The 12337-nt window shown below is 39.0% G+C and overlaps 1 protein-coding gene across 5 annotated transcripts in view; it reads right to left on the reverse strand.

Moving 5' to 3' along the window:
* MAP3K20 (mitogen-activated protein kinase kinase kinase 20) overlaps positions 1-12337 on the reverse strand; it is a 94798-nt gene that overhangs the window by 64708 nt on the left and 17753 nt on the right. For all 5 annotated transcript variants that reach the window (XR_003915755.1, XR_003915754.1, XM_025895027.2 and 2 more), the window contains exon 3: positions 420-507. Coding sequence is in view for 3 of the 5 variants with exons in the window: in XM_025895027.2 (XP_025750812.1) it covers positions 420-507 (88 nt within the window). In the remaining 2 variants the exon portion in view is untranslated. The remainder of the gene's footprint in view (positions 1-419; positions 508-12337) is intronic.

Raw genomic sequence — 12337 nt, forward strand, 5'->3', positions numbered from 1 at the left:
GGCAGAATTCATGGTGTAGCTTTGCTCTGAGCAGACTCTCAGCCTTCCCTTTTCACAGAACCTGCCAGAACTTCATATCATGAAAACCTCTACTTCTGTAATATGCCAGTTGAAATGGAAAAGCAATTCTCAGAAAAGGGTAAGAGAACACAGTGAAAGCTACTGTTTAAATGAGTGCTGAGTTTGTGCAATCCCCTAGGCTCCACCTGCCTCCACACTGCCTCCAGCCATGCTCCAGCCTGGTTCCCACCTCCAGCACTCCCATTTACATTGAGGCAGATGGTGCCAAGCACTCTAACATTCAAACAAGGTCAGAACACTGCTCAAAAAAGAGCAAAACACTGAAACAGGGTAAAGCAAATACTTTGTAACATTGGAGTTTTGCAGAATCAAGAAAAGGGTCAGACAAAAATCCTTACCTGTAACTATGCCATAATTTGGAGGTTCAATGACAGCTCCATAGAACTGAATGATGTTTTTGTGACTGAGCACACTGAGTATTTCTGCCTGTTGAAAACAAACAAACAAGTTAGACAATTAAAATGGGACATTTACTACGATAGTTTATTTTATACCCCAGTGGGTATACACATATATATAACATATAAACACACACATATCTAGGAAAGACTGTCCACAAACACTTGGCATTTGAAAACCTTATGAGAGAGTTTGGCAGATGAATGCTTTGTATGTTTTGGGGGAAAATAATAAATTTCAGACTATTCTTTCATGGCCAAGGCACAGATGTAGAAGTTAAGTCTTTGGAAAAACTGAAGGCCTTGGAAAACTTTGTTCAAAGAAAGATCTGGGATTTTTGGCAGAGCTGCAGCAGTCCTATCCAGAATTTGTGTTTATGCACAAAGTACTATGGGTTCAGCGAGTCCAGCACTTCAGGCTGTTAGAGCATACCATGCACACACAGCTCCATCCAACATTTACTGGAAATGCGGAATTTCCAGGCATGCGCTGTGGAGTCTGACTGGATACGCACAGCAAGCACGCTTGAGATTGCCAAACAGCCAGCAGTGCAGCTGAAACTGCTCCTCAGAGCAGACTACAGATGTTTGGCAATTCTGGATAAACATACACAAACCTTCAAATTCCACTTGAACAATGCTGCTAGGTTTGAGAAAGAGACTGCAAGACAATGAGACTGTATCCACAGAAATTAAGACATATACTCCCTGTAGTTTTTGAGAGTAAAGGTCAGGTAACTCCTTCAAGATCTCTCACCAGTTTCACCTTTGTAGTTTATTAAAATAAATACTCAAGATTTTAGATGTTTTTACACAAATATACATATTATACAAATACAGATACATACTATTATATATTTTTCTCCACAGTAATAATGCATTATTTTACGAGTTTGAGATTATGTTAACTCTACACCAGGCAAGAGCATCTAACAAGTACACAACTCCTCAGAACTTACCAAATGTATCTGATCTGACAGATCCCTTAGCAGATCCCTTGACTGCCAGTGGGAATGTTGCTGCTTACCTGTAGGAGTCTTCATACAAATTCTTAGATAACTGCCAATTAAATTATTTGTAGCTTTGCAGATTCACTGAAAACAGGAAGGCTGTAGCAGTTTTGCAAAAAGCCATGGTACATCAGCTAGTGCTACTGTAATAAATGTAGAGCTAAAGCAAAGCAGTATTTTTTTGGCGGTACCATGATACATGTGCCTAACTGCACGATTACAGATAAAGGCACCACATTACTCATTTTTTTGCTGTTGTTGTTGCTTAAAGCCTTTTCTGAGTAACTTCAACAGAGTTTCGAAGTAAGACCTTTATCTTTAGTTAATACCTAGACATTTACACATATTCAATGAAATCTTGAGACAGAAATACCACAAACAGTTAGACAAACTATCTAGAACACCTTATCTTGAACACCTTGGTCAAGAGGAATGGAATAAAGCCATCTTCTTCTAAAGTACTTAAAATCCCATGTCTTCGAAGCACTGCGCACACCACCTGCTGTGGTGTTTACAACACAAGTACTTCAAAAGGTCATTAGAATTAAATTGATGGGTCTTACATTTAATTTTCCCACGGTGTAATACATTTAGGTCTTGGCTACACAACTAGTATTAGATCTATCATTTCAGAGAATGATTAAAAATGCCCCATGATTAACACATTCAAGTGCCATAGCTGCCTATTCCACAACAACCAAGTGCAGAACTCAGTGACTCTCTTCCATCTCACAGAAGATGCTGCTGGATCCAGTGAAAGCACATCAGAACCAGTGGACAAGAGGAAGGGCTGGACCAGCAGCAAAACCCAGACTGACCAATCACCTCAGTGCTACCTCGAAAGGGACAGCAAGCAAGATGTGAGCATTGGGCCAAGAAGACAGGTACTTCACTGCCACAGGCAAACTGACACACAGTGTTTCTATTATTTAGAGATGCAAAAAAAAAAATAATTCTAATATTATCTTATTTACATGATATTATACACTAAAATAATATTCCAGAAGTATGAAAAAATGCCGTGTTGACCATGGCTAATACCATCATCTTCACACTGATGTTCATACTCTTATCTGGGACTTAAGAGACACCAAAGCAAGATTCCATCTAAGAAATATGGAGATGCACCTTCTAATTTTCCACAGATACCCTGAATGAAAAACTGGGAGGGAAAAATTTGCCAACTCTTTTTAAGGACCATTATATCTGACAGAAATATTTTTTAAACACTTTTAATCACTCTGCTGTTGTTTGCACTAGCAATTCTAGATGATTCCTTTCATGTTTTGTTCTTTTCAGTTGCTGTACATCAACTGTGAACTCTATTAGCCAATTTAAAGACTAATTCCTTACAGTGAGAACCAGATGCAAGTCAGTCCACATCTTTGAAGCTTTTGTACTATTTTTGACAAGAAGTGCCATATTTCAATGAAAATGACTTTCAGATAGCAAATTACAAAGTGATGGTTAAAGACTGGTATTTCAGAGGTCTCTTAGGCACTAACAAGAATATTCAGAATCACCTTTAAGCATCAAACATACTTAAATCCAAAATGCCTAAATGCTTGGAAGAAAATCCTGTCATGTATCTGTGTCTAAAGGCCATTGAAGAAGTCAGCCCTCACTGGCTTGGGCACAACACTCTTCCCTCAGTAAAGCTGCTTTCTATCTTATGCAAGCTAAATGAGTACCAATTTCCTTCCTAACTGGTGAGGAAAAGTAACAAGTATTCAGCTATTTAATCAATGTTTTGTGAAAAACAGATTTTTTTTTAATGTTGTATTGAAGCATAACTAGTGGGTTCTTCAGCTGAAGGAAAGACACCCAAACATGTAAATACAAACTCCCTGGATATAATACAGAGACACAGTTAGACACACAAGGTGACTGCAAGAGAGCTTAATATTATGCTTAGTCCCATGATAAGCTTAGTCCCAGCCTGTTACTGACCATCAAACTACACTAAAACCATTCACCCTGCACTTAACATCACAGGTATGGATGAAATTATGCCCTCTCGAGTCCTGCTGAACTGCATTACAGACTAGATGCCATTTCTTGAAGGCAAAGAGATTCAGAACTCTAAACAAACCTAATCCCCTGTTTACCTAATTCAACCACTATCACAAAATCTGAGGTCAAAGCAAATTACATAGAAAACATTTTAATTTAATTCTCACTCACTGGCTTACCATAAATCAAACCCAATTCATAAAACAGCTACAGTATAAGAGTTTGGAATTCAGGTAATCCCTAAGTGTACAAACATTGTAATTGTGTCCTGTGAACCATGGTATGGATCACAGTGTTTAAAGGGTAATTTAGTTTTATGGCTGTTTAATCTCTACTTACTGACATATGTGAAAATGTCAATTACATCATCTATGACTGACATCACCCTACAGCTGCCTCTAGACCCATAAGTACTGCTCTTAACCTTGTAGTACAAACAACCATGCATGAATAACCGTATCTTCAGCTGTTTCAGCAAGTAAAAACAGGGTCCTCCCCTAGGCCTTGTCTGTGTTCAGCAATTACTGGACAGAAAACACAAACACAGATTCTAAGCATGGCCAACAGCAGATGAGGGGACAAACCAAGCTGGCTGGACAGTGTGGTCTTGTTATGAGCATCACAAGCCTCAGCTCACTGGGATAACCCAAGCCCTCGCTTGCTTTTGCTCTGTCCTGTACCAGCACAGCAAAAGCAGCAAATGCAGCTCAGCTCTGACGACAACTTAAAGGTTGGTGCTGATTGCAGATGTGGGCAATGTGATGCTGAGCTGGCATTACTCGGGAACCAGACAAGACCATATCGGCAGATCTTTAATTGCAGCCACAGAGACAGTAAGGATGTGGACGGAGGCACTTTGCATACAGCTGTGTTGTTGCCTGCCAGCTACTCACAGCAGCTGCAGCTGCTCTTGTTAGAGCTCCCTATCCTAAGGCAGTCAAAGTTAGCGAAGACCAAACGACTCAGCATATTTGAGTTACTTTGGTTCTCCTCAGAAATATGTTAGAAATTTATTACAGTCACACTTGTAGTCAAGAGAACTGATCAAGGGTTTGGGCTAGCAGCACAGCTGGAACTCCAAAAGAACATCTGTCCACACAGTTTTTTCAGTATCAAAAGACTTTTCTGCTTGGGCCCAGACAAACTGGGCCCAAAGCAACTCAACCACCACTTCTTCCAGGTGCCTTTGGAGCACCTGACTGGAAAAAGCAACGTACTGCCATCTTTCCACTCTGCTCTGAGCACACTGGTTTAGGATTAACACAGGAAATAGCTGCAGCCCCTTGTGAGATCATCAGGTCAGCCAGCAGCCGACCAACTCTCCCGTTAATAAATCAGTAAACTGCACCGCAAGAGGCACCTTCGCTCCGTGTAAGATTACAGTTAGACATGGTTAGCTACTCAAAGAATCTGATTAACACAACTTATATAACACATAACTGCCTTATAATACTATTATATCGTGCAAAAGTTTGGTTATTTATTTTTTCAGAGAACTGTTTGTCATGTTTATTAAGGAGATATTTAGACACACTGAAGGCAGTTTTGGAAAGACATTTTTTTCCAAAGTCTTATAGCATTTTAAAGGCTTTGAGTTTTGTCATGTTCTTGGGAGAGTTGCAACTTAGCTACTCTCAGGGGGTTTTACAGTCTAATAAAAGAGCAGCTGGAAGAGGCCAGCTGATGTTTTATTACAATCATTCCATTAGTGGCAACCACAGACAAAAAAGAAATGCTAACACAAATAAATACCACACCTTTATTTCTAGATTCCTGCTCAAAAATACATCCAGTCTGTTTCCATTCCCAGCATCTCATGAACGCTCTCTTGTGAATTCACTGCTGTCTAATAAGATATGATGCCTCTTATAATATACCAGTTTCTCTGGTAAACAAGCCCAAAACATCATTTTACAGACACAATACTAGACAATACATTATTTTCTCAAGATGCAGAACTTCAGAAACATAGAACTATTACTAAGAATTATATAGCAGAGATGAATCATAGAATTAACCAGGTTGGAAAAGACCTCCGAGATCATCAAGTCCAACCCTTGATCCAACACTGCCATGGTTACTAGACCATGGCACTAAGTTTCATTTTAAAAACCTCCAGGGACGGTGAATCCACCACATCCCTGGGCAGCCCATTCCAGTGTCTGATTCCAATGTCTGATTACTCTCTCTGTAAAAGATTTTTTCCTAATATTCAACCTAAACCTCCCCTGGCACAGCTTAAGACCATGCCCTCTTGTCCTGATATGCAATTATTACAGTTCTGAACACTGAAAAGAAAATCAAGCAGATACAAAATAAAACCTCAGGACTTTGCCAACTGATTTATCTGTTCTCATAAAATTTTCCATGGAAAAAAGTACAAACACGAATTTTGTGCTTTGGGGTCCCCAAATAATAAGCAAAGCATTCTGACTGCCCAGTTCAGGGAATGTTTGCTAAGCCTATTAAACTATCTTTAATATTAACAATGCAAGAGGAAAACCACATGAACACGGCAAAGCCAAGGATCATTGGTGAGATCTTTTATATGCAAATAAGTCGAGTTATCACTTGCTCCAATGGACACACTCCCAGAATAAATGTGTTACCAACTTTTTCAACAGATTTTCAATAGACTCTTTTTTCAAAATTGTAGTTCTAAAACTATGGTTGCATGTCACTTAAAGCTGTGTGAGCTTGGGCTTCTTTTTTAGTACTGATTTAGAGGATAACTTATGCCAAATGAAAGCAATCTTCTACAGCCTATTTACATGTTAAAACTCTGTCAGCATTTGTCTTAGAAGATAGCCTCTACATTCGAGTTGTATTAAGTAACAGCATCCCGTTTTTTAAACCATATAGAAAAGAGTTAATTTACATTCTCAGATTGATGTCACCAGCATTTCTGTACATAACAGAATTAAATTCTCACAAGTACATCTGCAATGACGTACCAAATTTGTACTTAAAACCATTTTGATGGAGCAAATGTTTCAGAGCATCAGATCTGCATCCAAAATTATGTCCCAGAGACTAAAAGTGGAAATATACAGGAAACTAATAAATTCTCATTGCTACATAATCATCATACATTTTAAATCCACTGGTTTATATCACCAAACTATTCTGATTTTTTCAGATACTGTGGTAGAAACACACTTCAAATACTGACTTTTAGGTCGCAATCTTGAAGAAAAAAAAAGCACATTTCCAAGACAACTCAGTTGTCATAATATACCAGAGAGAAGGAATATGGACATAAATTTGTTATGTGGTCTTTTAGGCTCTCCCCATCTTATGAAATTTACTTTAAAATAATTAATTTGCATCATGCAGCACCAAAGGACATGTTAGTAGTAAAATGTATTGGATATTGACCATTTGAAAAGAAAACTGAGTTATAGTAGAGTATAAAACTTTTTATAGCAACCATTGCATATAACTTGGCACTTCAAGGAAGGAGGTTATGGGGTTAGAAGTACTAGGTAGTAAATGCCTGTCAAAACACTGCAAAGGTTTGGTCAGCCCATGGAAAAAGCTTGGTATCAGTGAGAGAAGAGGCTGTTAACAAACCGACAAAACTAAGCAAGGGCACTTTCTGTAGAAAATCCTTATGGAAGGTTCAATAAGCTTGAAAAAAATTCTGTATTACAGTTACACTGCCATTAACAACAACAAAAAAGCATTAAGATTATGGACAAATAATTCACACAGATTTCAACTAGAAATCCACGATGTCCAAACATATCCTACAGAGTGTTACATTCTGCAGCAGACAACTTGAGATTGTATGAGTATTTAATATTAAGGTGCCTGATAAGGGGAGATCTGACAGTTTACTTTGGATTTCACTACTATTATTCACATACAGTACAACCCTTCAAAACATGCATAAACTACGTATTTGTAATTGTGTAAGAGTTTAGAAGTTATCAATGTCCTGCAATACTATAAATATTTAATTCAGGCAGATTTGAAGTATGAAGCTGCCTCCAGCTGCAAAGCAACACCAGCAATTGAGTAGAAACAACAGATGAGTAGATTAAACAGCAGGGCTGAAATACCCGAGCTCCCATAGAGCAGTTTATTTTCAGCAATCATCATTTCTCTTCTCAATGCTGGGAAATTTTCCCAGTTACCTGCAATCATTTTGAACACAAACCTGCTTTGACTACAGAGACAACATCCCTAAAATACATGGGAATAACAAGATGTAAAACTTTCTGACTCCCTGCTCCCTCCACAGGTGGGAAGGTATCATGGCTAATATACAACATCTGAATCTTTTCAGGCCCCAAAAATGGAAAAATATCCAAGGAAATTATTTCCGAGATCAAAGTCACTGTAAATCTTGTAAGCACTGTGTTAGAAAGACATTCTGGTACGACAGTGATGGGCAAAACCAATCCCCTCTCAACGAGCCATGTCCATACATATCCAGACAGAGCAGTGATTTTTCTGAGATCTGCACAGTATTTGTAAGGAATCTGGATAAGATAACCTAGAACAAGTCAAATCTCATTATACAGTGGCTTTTGCTGAATAAGTAGCATAGGCTCCAACAGAGACAGCAGCAGCTGTACTTCTGCGTCCTGATCCACTCCTCTAAAGCAGCTATGATCTTTACACTAAAGTATTTTTCCATCTTGATCATGAAAACTGTAATTTAACCAAGGAAAATAAAACCCATCATGTTCTTGATGAGCACTCATTTAAAGCCTGTCTTAGAGTGGATAAATCCAACCTACTGTAGCTAATGATAGGGACAGCACTTGATGGGAATCCCTCTTACTGGAATCATAGTGAATGTCATAATTCCAGATGTTTCTCAACCAGACAGGCTGAGCCCACTCTTATGAAAACAGCACATGGCAAGATGTGTTACCCTGCTGTTATATGTTAACAGCAAATCACACATGGTTTTGTTTTCCACATGGGCTACCGGAGCTCTACACAAGGCTCTCAAAATGACCTGCCCCTGCAGAAAACGAAAGAATCGCTCCCTACCTGGAATCCACCTACTTAAAAAAGACACAAAACTTTCAAAACAGAAATTCCAGTTGTGACCAGCACGCATAAAAAGAAAGGAGAGGAAGTAGTTGCCAACTACTGATGTTCCTCTGCTGAAGTAACTGAGAGTCCACCATGGATGAGAGGCATTTTTCTTGCCACATTTACATTCGCCATAACACAACCTCACAAAATCCAAGTTTTTCAGGAACATGAGTTGTCACCATAATCTGAATCTCTGACTGCTGTGCATTGCCTGAATGACACCCATCATGTCCTTCAACCCGGACCACCCCATAAAGCAATAGCCAGAACAGCATACTTCACAGCAGGTCTCTGTCTATGCCACACTACCACCTAGACCACTACGGATCAGAATCTCCATTTCTAACAAAACTAAAGTATCAGCACATAAATTCCTTACCTGCTTTTCAGAAAAGTTATTCTTCTTTGTCTAAGATTGAAAATCGTATTTTACTCAGAAACTTGGCTCAGATGCTACCCCTACTGCGTAGCGATGGTCAAAAAATAAAACTAGACAAAAATCCTGAAATTTTAAGCTTTTACGTTTATGAAACATGGACCCCCTGTTTATTTTTTGGGGGGATTCTTCAGGCTACCTTCATGATAGCTCAATCTTTTTTCCATTAGGACTAAGAAAAATTCAAATGAAACAACATCTAAGATAAAAACCTTGGAGGAAAACTACCAATATTTTAAAAATGCTTTTAAATGTCATCAAACATTTATTAGTGTGACTGTACTATATATTTCTGACATGTAACTTCAGCTTTTCTCCTACTTCTCTTTGATGAATTTCTTGTACACAGGACTCCCTATCTTATCTAGGCTTCTTCATAGCTATCTGCTTACACAGATATGGCAATAACAACTATTTCATTTCTAATCCTCGTTATGTAAGAAGAGTGGTCAGCCTCAAAATAATTTTTTTTAAAAGGTAGTAACTTGAATACCAGTATCTCTGAACTCTGCAGAAAGTAGAAATCCAGAAGAACCTATCTAGAAGAGTGAGATTGATTACAGAGTGACCTATGAAGACAGTTGCTTTGAGTTTCACGAACAGACTTACAAGGAGCAAAGAATTCGCAGGGTTTTGTACCACCACAGGATACCAAATTAAGTCAAATGATTTTCTCGTTGCTCTTCTCCATGAAACAACAATATCCCAAGCTAGTTCCTTCCCCAAAGTTAGGACAGAATGACTAGAGGTACTGCAACCTCTACCCATGTCTGTGTCACAGCCTTGGCTCTGCAGTTTGAACCCACTAGAAAGAATAAAACTGAATAATAAGCCAAACTGAGAATGCAAAGCCTGAGATGTGCTCCAACTCCTTTGCAATGGTTTGGTGAACAGAGCACACGCAGTCAGGAGCATTTCCTCTAGGGAGAGCTGGAAATGTGGAAAAATCACAGCCTATGCATACCATTAATTCTCAGTCTCTAACATGTACAAAACATTTCTGAGAACTGCTCTAACTCACACACATGAAGAGACAAAAATTTCTAAAAGAATACAGATGCAGGAAAAGTGGCAAATAGAGGACAGTTGAATGCAAAGGAACAGCACGGCAATAATACTGTACAATGCAACACAATCTATTTTAGGGTAGACATGTAAGGGGAAAGAACCTCTTGCAACCATGTTCAGTTTGGGCAGTTCTCCATTTGTCACTTTCTACTTCCACACCAGTAATCTGCACCTTCAGACTTGATTTGAATTTTCTCTTTCATCATTTTATTAGAAAAATTCTAGACACATCAGAAATCAATATCAGAGGAACATCAGACACACACCCTAATGGGAAATTAGTAACATTTAAGAGGCCAGTTACAAAATGGAGATCATTATTTCAACTGACTTCCTCCATCGACCTGCACTGTGCTTCCTGAGGACCTGCAATAAACGAAACAGCAAAGAGGAAGTGGGAACGCTGTATTACACGTGCCTACAGGAACTTCAGGACTGGGGTCACATTGTGCAGAATCCAACAAAACCTCTCTCTGTACCTACTCTGGGCTGTACCTGAAACGCTGAAGAGAAGGCATCATGCTGCAGCTAATGACAATTCCAGTCAAAATCTGAGTGCAGAATGGAGAAGTTGCATCTCTTCCTATTCTAGCAATGCCTCAGTCCTTGCACAATTACTAACTGCTTGATTTATGCTCCGAGCATGACAAGGATTATATTTGCAAAGTTCAGTACAGTCAACTGAGCTCACAAGCTGGATCCAGGGCCCAGGAGTTCCATGATGTCTCGGTGGCACAGAGCACATTCAAACCTTCAACAGGTCCTTTGGTGCGGAAGAATAACAGCATTCCATACTCCACAGCTTCCCATTTTCCAAAGGCAGAGGTATGAAAAACCTCGTCTAAGACATCAGCTCCCATCAACGATCAGACACAAGCAAATGTAATTTTCCATGCCACCTTCAGGTCAAGCAAGGTTGGAATGACTTTAGGCATTCTCCTTCATCCAAACAAAATCATCCTCTGGCAATATTGATGACAAAGGTTTGCTGCCTGAGACATATCTCCGTAGAAAGCTCAGTAAGGACTTTTTTCCACCCTATCAGAATGCTGTATGGCTACATGACATTTTCCTTCCCTTTCTACATGTGCTGCTGGCCTGCTGAGGATGCTCACTTCGAGGAGACAAATCCCTGATTCCAGGGAAAGTCCTTCCTTCTGCCTGGGAAGGTAAGGATGATAGAAAAATGCAGTATTGGTAGAAAAAAAAAGACCCAGAGAAACATTTCTTCTCTTCAAGAAGAGTTAGTGGTACCTTGCAATGATTATACAGTGTTACTATAAAGAGGGTTTGGCTGATCCCATATATCCGGAAGACAGTCATAACCCTTCTGCCTTTTTCCTTCTTGAGTTTGAATTGTTGCACTTTGAAGGGTTTCAAGATTTCTCCTCAAGGTCAGTTTTACCAATTATCTCTGTCTTTAGCAAATCTGGATATAATTACTGTAGTGGGCTCTAAGGGGAGAATGAGACCATTTTGAGGTCACTGTTGTGCAAAGCAAGTGTGATAGTCTTGCATATTATTGCAAACCTTGCAAACATTATTTTAAAATATTTCAACCATTAATTATTCCATATTGTATTCTCAGGGACAGTAATAGAGAACTTAAGCCTTTAGAAGTGTCCTGCATCTTTTCGTATGTCCTCACTGTTTAGTTTAGACTAACATACCTTTATTATTGTGTACGTACAGAAAGAGACCATGAGGTGTAAAAGCCTTCTGAAAATATTGCTTTTTTATTCAAAATCTCTACTGAATTCAGAATTTTGATGGGTTGAAGTAAGTGGTGGTGCTAGAATAATACTGAAGTTGTAGAATTATGATCCCAATTCTTCCAAATATATATTTTAAGATACGCAGTTTCTTTAAAATGTGAGGAAGCAAAATTCCTCATTCTTTTAAAAGCTGTGTACAGGGATGGGTTTTCACAAAAATGAACAGCCTAATAAGGGTGAAGAATCCTCAACTGAAAGCTCACAAAGGGACCCCTCTATCCCTTGTCCATTTTCTCATTTCTACTTTTCTCGATAGGGGTGTCTCACCACTGAAGAGTGAAACATTTAAAAGTATAGGACTGAAATCCATCAAACCCAGGCTTGTGGTCCAAACCCAAGCAGCTGCCAAACCCAGAGACAGGAACGTATGCTCACTTCTGCCTAATAAAATTTGAATCAAACACTTTGCATCTGATTCTCCATGTGAGCTTTTATGCAAACTTCTAAAGTGCAAGGAATCCTGGGGTGGAAGAGCTATTCTGAGAGCTTTCACATAGTTCA

This window comes from Manacus vitellinus, unplaced genomic scaffold (assembly GCF_001715985.3).
Source record: "Manacus vitellinus isolate BGI_N305 unplaced genomic scaffold, ASM171598v3 scaffold_20_pilon, whole genome shotgun sequence".
NCBI lineage: Eukaryota > Metazoa > Chordata > Aves > Passeriformes > Pipridae > Manacus > Manacus vitellinus.